This window comes from Magallana gigas, chromosome 5 (assembly GCF_963853765.1).
Source record: "Magallana gigas chromosome 5, xbMagGiga1.1, whole genome shotgun sequence".
NCBI classification, from domain to species: domain Eukaryota; kingdom Metazoa; phylum Mollusca; class Bivalvia; order Ostreida; family Ostreidae; genus Magallana; species Magallana gigas.
This window is the reverse complement of record NC_088857.1, coordinates 6,785,676-6,799,548: the sequence shown is the minus strand read 5'-3', so window position 1 is coordinate 6,799,548 and position 13,873 is coordinate 6,785,676. Positions and strand designations below refer to the sequence as shown.

The window sequence follows — 13,873 nt, the reverse complement described above, 5'->3', positions numbered from 1 at the left end:
ATCATTACTTGTAACCAGATACTTACTATCTAATAAGTTTTTAATTTCAGTGACAACATAAGGGTCCGATTATAATTCTACATAATATACCAAGGATCATCGTGTAGAAATCAACTGTCTCATGCATTTAATCATTATGCATGTACTGTAAATGTGGATAATTTCACTAGGTCCCCATACAAAGCACTTGTTTCTGCCATAAAGTTTACCCAAGAGTAGCTTGTGTTTACGCATCACACAATCATTCACATGGTGGTTACTTTCACAGATTTTCAAACTTTACAAAATGTGATTTTCATCTCAATGATAAATTTTAAGTCATTTAATTAGTAATAATAAAGACAAAGTTCATTGCATCATTGGCTTGTTTAATCATTTCTGATCAGCATCTAAAATAAATGCTATCACTTTCAAAACATATATACTTATCATATAAAAGTAACATTTTTTAAAATTAACAGTATCAGCTTAAAATAATCTTTAAAAAAAAAAAACATAAATAATAGTTGACATGACATACCTCACTGTACACAGTATAAAAACCCTTAACAATGACAATCAGCATTAGTTTTGAGTCTAAGTCACAGTTTAAAACTTACATAGTACAGAATATCACAAAATTTCATCATACGCATTATGCTGACTCACAACAACATATAACATCAGCCTTAAAAGCACTACCACTACAGTTGTCCACTGCTCACCACAACTACAGCCTTAATTCAAACCCCAAAAGCATGCACATTGTTTGGAACAAAATCTGAAGTTTTCAAGATTCTTAGCTGTTAATTTATACACTGATAAGAACAAACTCTTCATGATGTTGTCATTGAAACTATAAGACTTATTTGGCATGCTATAGTGATGTTCTAACAGAAAAGAATTAATGTATTGAAACATGTATGTTTGTGAAACTCCATACATGTACCAATGTCACTTTCTAACCTTTAAACTTTTTTTTGGTACTTGAATACTGTTGTTGTATATTTACAAAAACTGTAGGGGAGCATCCTTAGCTCATGGGAGCAAGTTACATTGTGATGCCTATCATTTCCTTCAATAATGTGATGTTTTCCAAACTGAAAAGTTCTTCCAGTTCAGGCAGTGTTTCAATAGTAACAAAATATCAGATCAACATGAACTGCAATTGATTAAAGCCTAGTATCCCAAACTAAGACTGTGATATGCCTATTACGCTCTTTATAAATGTATGTAGATTGAAACATATGGCACCATAATTGGTTAACATCAGTGACACTCTCCAATCCTCACAAACCAGGAACAAAAATATGAATAAAAATAAACACTTAAGATGAGCCTTGATTTACAATTTGGGTCCTTTAAGCTTTGGTAATAAGTACATGTGCATGTTGCATGTTTCCTTGCATGAAGAGAATGATGCGAATCTGGTCCCTATAATTGGTAGGCTGAGCTGACTAGACTGACTCTGACTGTTAACAGGTGCCCTTTGATGCCCTCATCCCTCACTACAAAGATCATCCTTTCTCCAGCAAAGTTTTCAGATCATCAAAAATCTAGAAATAAAGGAAATAAAGACCAATAATAACATCAATACCTCATTTCATAATAATTTGATGACATCTGATCTATTCTGTCAGGTTTGGATTTTTGTATTTTGCATGTCAATATATTTCTAAAACTATATATGAAACAAATTATGAAATCATTGGTAGAAAAATAGCTTACTTAACTATACACAAAACTTAAATTCAAACTAAAGCAACTTGTTGTTGAATAATTGACTATGCCCTTGAGCATCAATCATTCTCTGGGACCTACCTTGAGCACCCACACCCTGTTGTTGAGACACTTGTCAAGAATCTCAGGATTTGCCAACCTACTGTTTGCTTGTTTTAAAAGGTCTACCTGTTGATTGAAATCAGCATATCAGATTTTATTTCATTTGAAGTTTTATTCAGTCTATTTTTTTTCTTTCACATCTGATTTATTACCCTGAAATACACACAGGTATTTGTACACAATATGCATGTAAAATTTAACTGGTAGAGATTGTTTAACTTACACTCTAACAATGTTATCATGTATGGGTATTTACCTTGGCTTGACATCTTTTGGACAAGTTGTACTTGAAATGATACAGACTGTGGTAGGGCATGACATACAGGGAGGCTGTCTTTCCAATCAGGAACTCCTGCAAATAAAATCATGGAGATAATCCACAATACATAAAGCCAGGATCAGGGAGCAAGTAGTTAATGCAAAACCCTGAAGTTCACCAGCATTTCAAACACTACAGTGCCAAGTACCTATACAATTCAATTGTTTGCAGTTGGAAAAACACTATATTAATAAAATAATAACACCCTGCAGAAAAATCCTGTATCAGTATTAACTGAAGCTGCAAAAATGAGTCATGAATAATGCAGAGTATATTCAAACTGAAAGTCGGAGGGTTTTTTTCTTCAAAAGTACGACCTACAAAGAAATCTTCTTGAGGTGTTCCTCTTACCATGCTGCCATCTACAAGTGAGGCCTTGTTCTCTACCAGGGTTTTGTGATCGTAAGATTGTCCGAACAAGTGAACAGACTTTAAGGCAGGCTCACTCGCAAACCGACATGCCTGAAAAAAAAAACAATCACAGACATTTAATACATGCGAGCTAGTCAAAGAGATTTTTATTCATTTATAAAGAAGAATTATTTTTTTACCTGGCATGATAGCTTAAGGTCTGCCCGATCCAGTTCTCTGATGTGAGGTTTGGATTGTAAAGCTTCCTGAAACAGTAATTCACTCTGTACAATGATGGCCAATACAAAATTTGATCAGCACTGTCTTCGTACTTTTAAAAATGCATCATAATAAATAAAACTTTATAGTTAATAAGTCTTCATACAGAAGTCAGTAAACTACCTTGAATTTTTGTTTCCATTGGACTTTTGCATCAATTTCAATTAACTTCTTGTCAATCAAGTCATCAATACTGTTCAAAGGTCCCAGATAAAATTCCTCTATAAAAACAATCATAAGTTTACAGAAGCTTACATTTCTATCCAAATGAGTCTGAGAGATAACTAGGTTTCTGAAATTTGTGATTCAATACTTATAGTGTAATATCATGATATATATGTACCCCAGTACATGTATATTCATCTACAAAACTACAGAACTAATACATCTCTCTCTCTCTCTCTCTCTCTCTCTCTCTCTCTCTCTCTCTCTCTCTCTCTCTCTCTCTCTCTCTCTCTCTCTCTCTCTCTCTATATATATATGTTAACCTTTGGAGTCCAGAATTGCCATCAGGAATCCAGGTTCTAAGGCACAGCTCAGGAAAATCTGGAGGTAAACATTGAACATGTCTGCCAGTGGGTCCTCCTCATACTCCGTCTCCAACCTACAATACGCAACATCTCCACTAAACACACCAGCATATGTTACTTGTAAATGGAATATCTTTGTGCAAGCAAAACATGAGGAATATGAAGGTGGCAACATTGCAGAAAAAATACATAACCTGCATAAGCCGGTTATGTAATTTTTTTTTGCAATGATTGCTACCTTCATAACCTGCATGAGTCATCAAAGAGAGCAATTTATTGTTTAAACATGTGTTTACATGTTTCTTTTAACAAATTAATAAATTGATTGTAAAAAGTGGAATGGAATATCTTTGTGCAAGCAAAAAATTTACCGGTATACATACACCAAAATGAAAAACATGCTGTAGGGTAACTATAGTATGCTCAAATATACACTTATTATACAGGAAATCTCATTAAAATTCTTTGCAAATTATTGCACCAAATTTTGTCACAAATCTCATAAAAATTCGAAAAATGAGAACTGTGTTTAATCCTGATATAAATGGTTTGATTTGACCTTGAATCTAGTTTTGGTTTTGGCCTATCAGCTTCATGCACTTCCACAATATGACCATCTCTCTCATTCCTTATCGTCGTCACTTTGACTGGGATGTAATCCAGGTCCATCTTTGGCAAGCAACTGGAGTACTGAAAAATAAATTGATAATCAATTACAGTAAAACTCCCCTTATTTTATACTTAAATGGCCTGAAAAAGATAACAGAGATCAATACATTGAAGTTAAGATACTGGTATATAAGGGTTGCGTTTGGGCCTTCCAACACACTTTAACATATCCATTGTACATGTATTTGAAATTTCATTGTTCGAGATATAGTTCAACTGAATATCCACTCCAAGTATTCATGTCAATTTAAAAACTTTCATCATCCAAATCAACAAGAAATGAATGGTTTTGATGTATTATTTCATCTTTGCACCAAATCCAACAACTACTTACAGTGCATGTTGCCATGTGAAGGATCTTTCCTTTGTCAGTAAATAACTCATACTTTTTCATCATTTTCCCTGGATCTATCCTCCATATTGGAAAACATTCAAAATTGTTTAAGTCACTTTTGGCTATCACAAAATCCCCTATCTGTAAAATGTAAATGTAACAGAGACTATTAGTGACAAAACAAAGCTCATGTACTCAATGTACATTTCGTTATAAATATAATTATGATAAATGTTAAAAATAAATATATAAATATCGCTGAGCTGTTTTAACACAGAAATAGAAGTAAAAGGTCAGTTATTATGTGTTTTTAATGTTAAAGGATAAACATGTACCATTAAGATGAATTGAGAAAATTAAAATTTTTGCGTAAAAAGATACCTTTTAGAATAGGGACAGGGCCTTCTAATAGTCCCATTTTTTGATAAACTAGAGACTAAGGGACATTATTATTTACTCTGAACACTGGGAAATTATTACTCTGAACACCAGATAGTTGGTTTCTTAAAACAGTGAACATATTATTTCCTTTAAACAACTGATACCTAATCTGAATACCATAACATTGTTACTTACTCAACCGCAAGGAAAATTGTTACCTACATAAACTTTGAACACCAGAGCCATGTTCAGCAGAGCAAGTGAATACGAGCCCTCACTTAATTCCCTATACCTGTAACATAAATCTTGGTGAGTGCTCAAAAGTACCTGCTCTGATGAACATGCCTCCTATGAACTGTTCCTTACCCTGAACACCGGGAGGCTGAACACACGACCAGGAGCTGGAGGTTCAGACTTTGTCTCTGTTAAGGCAGGCTTTTGCTCAACAGAGGTGATCACTTTTACCCTTTTCCTTAAGATTTCAAGATCTTCACTTTCCATCTCTATAGATCGTCTAATGGAACCCTTCCGCCTTGTCAGTAAAGAAATATGATATAAACAATCAAAATACATTCATTTGTATGAGGTAGGAGGGGAACACATTACATTTATTTGGATCAGACAAGATACTAAACAATTGTGACTTTGGCCATTAAAAATAACCTTGGTTTGTAATAAGGACAAAATTATAAATCATAAACTTTAGACAGACTTGATTTACACTTTTTGAAAAAATTATCAATTTAGACATTGATAGAGAACAATACCTTCTTCCTCTGGTTGCTTTTGCTCTTGGTTCCTTTTTGGTTTCCTGAAACAAAACAACATTACACAGTCCACATTGAAATCAATGCCAAAAACTACATGTATCTATACTGTGTACACACCTGCAAGGTTATTCAATCTATACTGGTACTGTCCCAGTTATCGGCTAAGACCAGTTATCGGCTAAACTGAGAGTTCGGGTTTATAGCACGCGACAATCCAAGATTTTTTAATTCAGACGTCTTTTTCAAATAAAGAAAAGTAAGTTTGCTTGAAAACTTTCTTGAATATGTTTTATACATGAGCTTAAACGATCATTGTTTACCACTGAGTTTACATCTTTGCACTTTCAGCAGTGGGGGAAGTGACGTAATAAGTTAAAAATAGAATATTACCTCTTTGTAATACGTTATTGTATCCCTTCTTTGATTTGACATATAAAATCAATACATTTTACATGTATAAACAAAGGAATTCACGAATTTCTGAGAGATTCGTAGCGCAATTGAACGCCTGATTGCACGATTATGTATTGAATAGTATACGATTTGGTGTATTACCGTATGATAATAGACGAATTATTTTATGAGTTTTGTTTATAATGTATCATGACCCCGAATACTTTAGTCTGACCTCACAAGGGGGATAATTCAAACTACATTTAGCAGAGTATAAAATCAACATGAACACGGATTTTTACTATGTTATTATCACGAAGCCGATAACTGGTACAGTAAATCGTAAAAGCTCGGCAAATTCGGGGCATGCTTAAAAGCACAAAACAAGATGTTTTGGGTTCTAAACAGATTGATAAATAAGGAGTTCACTTTTTAAAGTATGTCAAGTTTTATCCAAAAGTATCAAGAAATAAGGAATTACGAAAAGAAAACGTTAAATTTTAGCCGATAACTGGTACAGCACCAGTAGTCACATTAAATCTGAAGTTAGAATAATACAACAATGTAACACTAAGTAAGGATATTAAAACTTTCATTTCCTACATATTTACCAACATTGGCAGTACATGTAATTCCTTATCATCAACATCCACAGGACAAATTAATACAGTGAAGTACCAGTAGTTCTCCATATTACCACAGGGAACAAGTCTCTAACTTACTACAGTGAACTACATCTTCAACTTACTACAATGAACTTGGTCTTTAGCTTACTACAATGAACTAGGTCTTTAACTTACTACAATAAACTAGGTCTTTAACTTGTCACAGTGAACTAGGTCTTTAACTTGTCACAGTGAACTAGGTCTTTAGCTTACTACAATGAACTAGGTCTATAACTTACCACAGTGAAATAGGTCTTTAACTTGTCACAGTGAACTAGGTCTTTAGCTTACTACAATGAACTAGGTCTATAACTTACCACAGTGAACTAGGTCTTTAACTTACTACAATGAACTAGGTCTTTAGCTTACTACAATGAACTAGGTCTTTAGCTTACTACAATGAAATAGGTCTATAACTTGTCACAATGAACTAGGCCTTTAACTTACCACAGTGAACTAGGTCTTTAACTTACTACAGTGAACTAGGTCTTTAGCTTACTACAATGAACTAGGTCTATAACTTACCACAGTGAACTGGGTCTTTAACTTACTACAATGAACTAGGTCTTTAGCTTACTACAATGAACTAGGTCTATAACTTGTCACAATGAACTAGGCCTTTAACTTACCACAGTGAACTAGGTCTTTAACTTACTACAGTGAACTAGGTCTTTAGCTTACTACAATGAACTAGGTCTATAACTTACCACAGTGAACTGGGTCTTTAACTTACTACAATGAACTAGGTCTATAACTTACCACAGTGAACTAGGTCTTTAACTTCGTACAATGAACTAGGTCTTTAACTTACTACAATAAACTAGGTCTTTAACTTACCACAGTGAACTAGGTCTTTAACCTACCACAGTGAACTAGGTCTTTAACTTACCACAGTGAACTAGGTCTTTAGCTTACTACAATGAACTAGGTCTATAACTTACCACAGTGAACTAGGTCTTTAGCTTACTACAATGAACTAGGTCTTTAACTTACCACAGTGAACTAGGTCTTTAACTTGTCACAGTGAACTAGGTCTTTAGCTTACTACAATGAACTAGGTCTATAACTTACCACAGTGAACTAGGTCTTTAGCTTACTACAATGAACTAGGTCTATAACTTACCACAGTGAACTAGGTCTTTAACTTACTACAGTGAACTAGGTCTTTAGCTTACTACTATGAACTAGGTCTATAACTTACCACAGTGAACTAGGTCTTTAACTTGTCACAGTGAACTAGGTCTTTAGCTTACTACAATGAACTAGGTCTATAACTTACCACAGTGAACTAGGTCTTTAACTTACTACAGTGAACTAGGTCTTTAGCTTACTACTATGAACTAGGTCTATAACTTACCACAGTGAACTAGGTCTTTAACTTGTCACAGTGAACTAGGTCTTTAGCTTACTACAATGAACTAGGTCTATAACTTACCACAGTGAACTAGGTCTTTAACTTACTACAATGAACTATGTCTTTAACTTACTGCAGCAAAAGGCGCCCAGTCTGGATCTCGGTCCGAGTCGTATGCCTCGTCTTCACTCGGGGGTTTCCTGGTGAACGGTATGATGGGACCCAGTGTCTCCTCATCACTGTCTGACTCAACATACTTTTCTAAAAGGTTGTTGAATGACGGATTACTATAGGTATACTGAAGATCATCAAGAGAGAGAATTATGGCTGATTTTTCAGAATTTTAATATTAAACAAGTTAATCTGTTTTTTGGTTATGCCTTTGTAATCCATGTATCAATTTATACTTTTGAGAAAACTTGTCTGGTAAAATGTTTGATAAAATCATATACCGTACATGATATCAAAGTATCATGTTTTAGGCTAAATGACATCACTAAAATAGGTGCTAATAAAATCATTATACACGAGAGGTACTATTAAAGTCATTGAAAAAATAAACATAGGGTATAAAGATAAGATTTCATTAGACAAGCTATTCAGCTGTTTTTAATGTTTCATCTACCAGAACTCCACCATTAAAGCTTGTGGATAGAAAGAAAAAATAGAATCAGTTAAATATTAATCAAATCCCATTATTATTTCCAGATAATTATATATAAATTCTTATAATTAACAGAAAAAAAACTGCCTCATATTCCAGACTCTACTTACTCTTCTGTTGCGCCTTTTCTTTGGCTTTCCGAGAAGACAGCTGCCTTTTAGGTACAGACTTTTCAGGATGAGAAGGTTTTTCAAAAATCTGTGATTCAGGTGAAAATTCATCAAAATCATCTTCATTTCCAGAGGACATCACATATGCATCATCTGAACCATCTCTGCGTTTCTTCTTTGTGTGTTTAGAGTTTCTCCTTTTGGTCACTCTCTGGAGTTCAGTTTTGTGTTTGACACTCTCCGAGCCCCGCCCCTTTCCCAAACTGATTTTCATTTTCAGACTGGGTTTCCCATCTTCACCGATATGCTGTACAATACCCTGTACCTTGTTACTGGGGTTTGTATTGCTAGATTCCTCCTCATCGGAAAATATGGTGGATGCCTGAGAAGTAGATGGCGAGTACACAGAGCTTGCTTTGGGTGATGTACTATCACTGTCAAACTTTCGGTCTTTTTGCACTGCTTTGGGTCTTGGTGGCTCCGGAATATATTTTGGCAGTTCTGGTCTTTTCACAACCGAAGTATTTACACTTGATAAGGTTTCTGGTTTCTTTCCTTGAATAAAACTTAGAAAAGAATTTAGAAACCCAGAGTTTGGGTTTTTCTTAATTTCAGGTTTTTGCACAGGGGGTGGAGATGGTTTTGTGTTTTGTGTGTGGTTCTGAAATAAACTTGTAGTCCTCTGGGTCTGTTTGTTGACTGCAGGTGTGCTGGGGGGTTTTTGAAGGTGAGCAAATTCATCATCCACCTCCGGTTTGACTGCTACTGTTTTAGAGGAGGGTAGCATTCTATTGTTTAAGGAGCTCCACTCTTCTAGCCCTGGGCCCTGATCCTGCATGGGTTGCTGAGGGGTGGGATACTGACCAGGAGCAGAGTGGCTCCCAATGAGGCTGGACAAAGCATCCTCATCAATAGTAGACGTTCTCCTCTGATTCTCCTCATAGGCCAAACAAGGGCCATTCATATCATATCTATTGCTATAGTTGTCCATATCAGTGTACATATTGCTTTCCGTAGACACGGCTTGGTAACTGCTGTTTCCGACCATTCCTAACCCCTGCATTTCTAAAGAATCACCCATGGTTAACTTCATTGAATTCCCAGAATTTGAGGTATAATTTACACTTGACTGGTGATCAACAACTGATGGTCTCTGCATGGATGACATAAGCATGGGATTTGATGAAGAGACACTTGGGGCAGGCAAAGACGAGGACAAGCTACTAGTATAAAGAGAATTAGATGACAACATAGAGCTGGTAGTAGTATTCATCACATGGTTGAGCAATGAACTCTCCATTGAGTTAGACACTAATGGAACAGAAGAACTCTGCGTTCCTATTACTGTTTGTGGCAGTGATGTGTAGTCATTTATCACAGGGGAGTTGTTGCTTCCTAGAGAAGAGCTCGAATGTCGACCATTTTGAATATTCTGATAGCTTCCTTGCATTGGTTGATGCATGTGGGGGCTATAAGACTGGGGACTGAAGGAGTTAAGACTCTGGGGGCTGTCTGCATGGTTCTTTGGGGCACAATAAGAGTAATTCCCTGGTAAATTGTAGTTCTGATTACTTGTGGGCACATCCACACAATCTATTGGCGGAATGTCTTGTAACTGACTTCTACCCACCGAGCTTTCATCCCCAGATCTGCTACGCATGAGAATGTTAGATTTCTTACTTTTTGTTCTGGGGTCAGGTGCTGTCTGAACCATGGGTGATGATACACTGGATGAGGGGGGTTGTACCTGGGGGCTCTCCCTGCTTGAAGGGATGTGGGGACTGACATTGTGTGGTGAGCGATGAACAGGACTGGAAACACCGTGATTACCATGAAATGAGGGAGAGCCATGCATGAAGTTGTGGCTGGACATGTAAGAATTCTGATCCGATCCCATATCTCGTGAGACAGACTTAGGATCATTTATGTGCTGCATTATTACAGAGTTCTGATTTAATTTCATTGAGTTTCTAGAAGGATCCATTTGAGTTAGATCTTGGAAGTCCATATGAGCAAAGTCGTCGTTTTGTTGCCCTACATCTGACACAGGGCTCACCGGATCATAGTTCATGCCATGAGAGGAGTTAAACTGTTCAGCCTTGGACGTTTGTGTTGAAGAAAATGCACTGAATGCTGTCTCGGAGTGAGATCTGTCCTCCAAGCCAGGGCTTGTTAAGCCATACAGTAGCGTACTGGTGGGACTCCTCATCTCACTGTAACCAACCTTTGACGTGGGAACAGATATTCTGAGAGGCTCCGCTTGGTTTTGTAGTTTCATTGAGAATGGCTGATGATTGATGAGATTTTCAGCTGCCAATGGATTTCGAGAGATGGACTGATTGGTGGACCCCGAGTGAGCAGGAGGTGGTCCCGAAAGGTCTAAAGAGAGCGGATGGGAGTTCATTAAATTCAACAGGCCTCTTTCAACCTCCTGGCTGGACTTTAAGGCATCTGATGTGTACTGTGGTGGGATACTGCGACTGAAAGGCTCCCCTATAGTAGATCTCATCATGGAAGCACCAGTAAAATCTGTAGGTAGAGACACCTTTGGCAGACCAAATGCCCCATGAACAGGATTCTCCACCATTGCACCATGATGAGAAGGAATCGACAGTCCTGGTGGTCCTTGAGGTAAACCAAATCCTAAAACACAATACATAAACATGCAACAAATGCAAAGTTCTTTTCAATTTAGTTATTATTCTTCATCTTCAATTATTATATTTCATAAATAATATGAAACATCAAAATACATGTAATTTCTACATCAAAGTTATTATCAAATAAGTTGTTGAGAAAATATAATATGCCTGTTCAGAAAAAAACAAAACTACAGGTAGATACTAGATAGCTTTAAAAAGTTATCTCCTGTCATTATCACTACTTAAAAATTTACATGATTGTTAATTAATTTAATGAATTATGTCATAAGTTTTTTCTCAAACCTGTTTTAAACCAAAAGTCATTCAGTACAGTTCAATTATTAATGAAGATTCTTTTAGATACATGCATTGTATTTTTGGTACAAAACTATGCAATATCAAATGTTGGAAATAAATATACAAGACATTAGGTATCGTAATTTGTGGACTGTTAAGTATCAAATCAGAATCATTGGTTACGTTGGCGAAATGGCTGACACAGTTCAAATTGTGCTAGATGTTGATTTTTCATGGTTTTAGATGATTCACAGTGAATGATATAAATATAAATTTATCATTATATCAAGATACATGTATACATATACATATATATAATATACATATGTATCATTATATACAGTTGCAGACCATATTGAATTTAGGGAGAAATTGAAGGCTTACAGTTTTCATTTTGGAATTCCATATGGAGATTCAGCACTGATAATGTGCCAATGATCAAAATATGTATTGTTTAATGATGTCTATGTACTATCCTATCTTTATTCAACATGTAACCATGGTAATACCTATATATCTTAAGATATTAGACTTCTTTTTAAATATAAATACCAACCTCAGCTGGTAACCTCAGTATATATTATAATAGAAACATACCTGGACTGAATACAGTCTGTTGGGTTACTAACTCCAGTCTTGGAAGCTCAGCACTGGAACCCACACCAGGAGGCTGTCCATATGGAGTATTAAAATTCCTCCACTGATTGGGGTCCATATCGCGAACTTCTTACAACCTAACACATAAGAATAAACCAATCTTTTAGTCTATAAAAATACTGGCATCAGATTGACAGCAACTTCATAATTTTGTGTTGTTTCGTTTTTCATAGCTTTCCCCTGTAGATGGCGCAACAGGCATATTCTATATCATATATTACAAAAATTGCTACCAATTATTTGATTTACAAATCAAAGAACAAATAAATTCACTGTCATCGTTTTTCGTATAACGTGTAGAGGTTTCTTATTTAAAAAAACAGATTTACACAACGTCATGATGCTTTAAATTATTATTTCATTGCCCTCTCACACAATATATCAAAAAGAGTTTCAAATAAGAAAAGAATCAAATAAAATTTAGAACTCAAAGGAACGACAAATAAAAAGTAGCTCTATATTTTACCTTAGCCATAGATTTTGCATCTTCTATTATTATTACCCAGCATTCATTGTATGTAATTGGAGGTGTTCCGAAAATAAGATTACATGATTTATTCGGTGTCTCAAAAATTGAAGAAAAAATTGTTAAATATCAATTCTATGGCTTTCGATTTTTTAGCAATGCATTGTAATCATTCGTGTGTCATGCATGAAAAAGTTATCACAAGGTTTTCCACAGTTTTTCAATTTTCAATAGCCTAGAGAGAGAAAACGGAAGTTCAATTTTTCTTCGTATTTTCTCTTGAGTTATCATAAACGAGAAGCAACGGACCTCCATTGCATTGCATGAAAAAAGGACTGATTCTCCGAACATAACCATGTCTTTGGAGGGTAAGTAGTGAATGTAGACGATGATTTGATATAAGAAAATGTTAAATGTAAAATGTTTTATTGATTTGATTAAGTCAAATGCATGTTAAATACATTAAAGACGGATATAAGTGATGTCTTTCTGTACACGACCCAATGTCGATTATTTATTGCTTACAGAGATACAGTCCTGGTGGGAAGTTCCATGTATTGCGCATTTTTGTTCGTTGTTTAGATCAGCGTTTGACTTGCCAGATTTTGATATTGAGGTAAATACTTCACTCCATTTTGTACAAGTATCTGATGACAAAAGCACTTTTTAGATATTCACATCGTCACTTTCACTTTTTATAAAATCCTGATTTCTTGCAAATTAATACAGAAAATTTATTTTTTTAAATAAATTTATGAAATAGTTACTATTGCATTCTAGAAGTTGATTCATTTAAAGAAAAGAAAACTATTGTATCAAAATGTGCTTTGAAAGTTATCTCCCTTAGAAGATTTTTGTTTTACAAAGTTAAACAGAAAATAGAAAGTGAAAGTAGCATGGTATTTGTTTACAAATTAAAGGATATCAGTAGATAATATATTTTGTGTCATTTTGACCTATCATCTTATCCTTTTTCCATATCGCTATTTGTTTTGATCCTTGTGTTGTAGGACTTGGAGGAAGCTCTTATAGACTCCTCTAGAGAGGAGAACAACTTCTTCTTGACCGATTTGATGTGCAAACTTCTGAGAGGATACTATGGAAGAGAAGATATTGAGTCAGTATCTTTTATAGTTAAGTTTTGCAACAATTGTTAAGAAAATTTAAGTTA

The 13,873-nt window shown here is 35.2% G+C and overlaps 2 protein-coding genes across 6 annotated transcripts in view; one reads left to right on the top strand and one right to left on the bottom strand.

The window, feature by feature from the left end:
• Window positions 1-347: 347 nt before the first annotated feature.
• LOC105340518 (glutamine and serine-rich protein 1) lies at window positions 348-12,830 on the bottom strand. 2 transcript variants are annotated; one of them, XM_011446614.4, is made up of 15 exons: window positions 12,703-12,830; window positions 12,177-12,313; window positions 8,641-11,283; window positions 8,000-8,127; window positions 5,452-5,495; window positions 5,051-5,216; window positions 4,304-4,444; window positions 3,860-3,990; window positions 3,259-3,374; window positions 2,894-2,991; window positions 2,692-2,757; window positions 2,462-2,602; window positions 2,078-2,173; window positions 1,801-1,887; window positions 348-1,535 (listed from the first exon to the last, which is right to left on the bottom strand). In XM_011446614.4, the coding sequence occupies exons 2-15, from the start codon at window positions 12,292-12,294 to the stop codon at window positions 1,497-1,499; spliced, it is 4,014 nt and encodes a 1,337-aa protein (XP_011444916.3). In that variant the 5' UTR covers window positions 12,295-12,313; window positions 12,703-12,830; the 3' UTR covers window positions 348-1,496. The 2 variants fall into 2 exon arrangements, with proteins under 2 accessions (XP_011444916.3, XP_011444917.3); XM_011446615.4 differs by having other exon boundaries at window positions 2,492-2,602.
• Window positions 12,831-12,931: 101 nt separating this feature from the next.
• The window catches only part of LOC105340520 (uncharacterized), a 39,712-nt gene continuing 38,770 nt past the window's right edge, over window positions 12,932-13,873 (top strand). For all 4 annotated transcript variants that reach the window (XM_066083831.1, XM_066083832.1, XM_066083833.1 and 1 more), the window contains exons 1-3: window positions 12,932-13,070; window positions 13,230-13,318; window positions 13,713-13,819. In XM_066083831.1, coding sequence (XP_065939903.1) covers window positions 13,058-13,070; window positions 13,230-13,318; window positions 13,713-13,819 — 209 coding nt within the window. In that variant the 5' untranslated portion in view covers window positions 12,932-13,057. The remainder of the gene's footprint in view (window positions 13,071-13,229; window positions 13,319-13,712; window positions 13,820-13,873) is intronic.

Coding starts and splice junctions, on each gene's coding strand:
- LOC105340518 (XM_011446614.4), bottom strand. CDS start 12,294: ATGGACCCCAATCAGTGGAGGAATTTTAATACTCCATATGGACAGCCT. Junction 2,603..2,691: donor ACCTTAAGCTATCATGCCAG/GTAAAAAAATAA, acceptor TTTTTTTTTCAG/GCATGTCGGTTTGCGAGTGA. Junction 1,888..2,077: donor CCAAAAGATGTCAAGCCAAG/GTAAATACCCAT, acceptor TTCAATCAACAG/GTAGACCTTTTAAAACAAGC.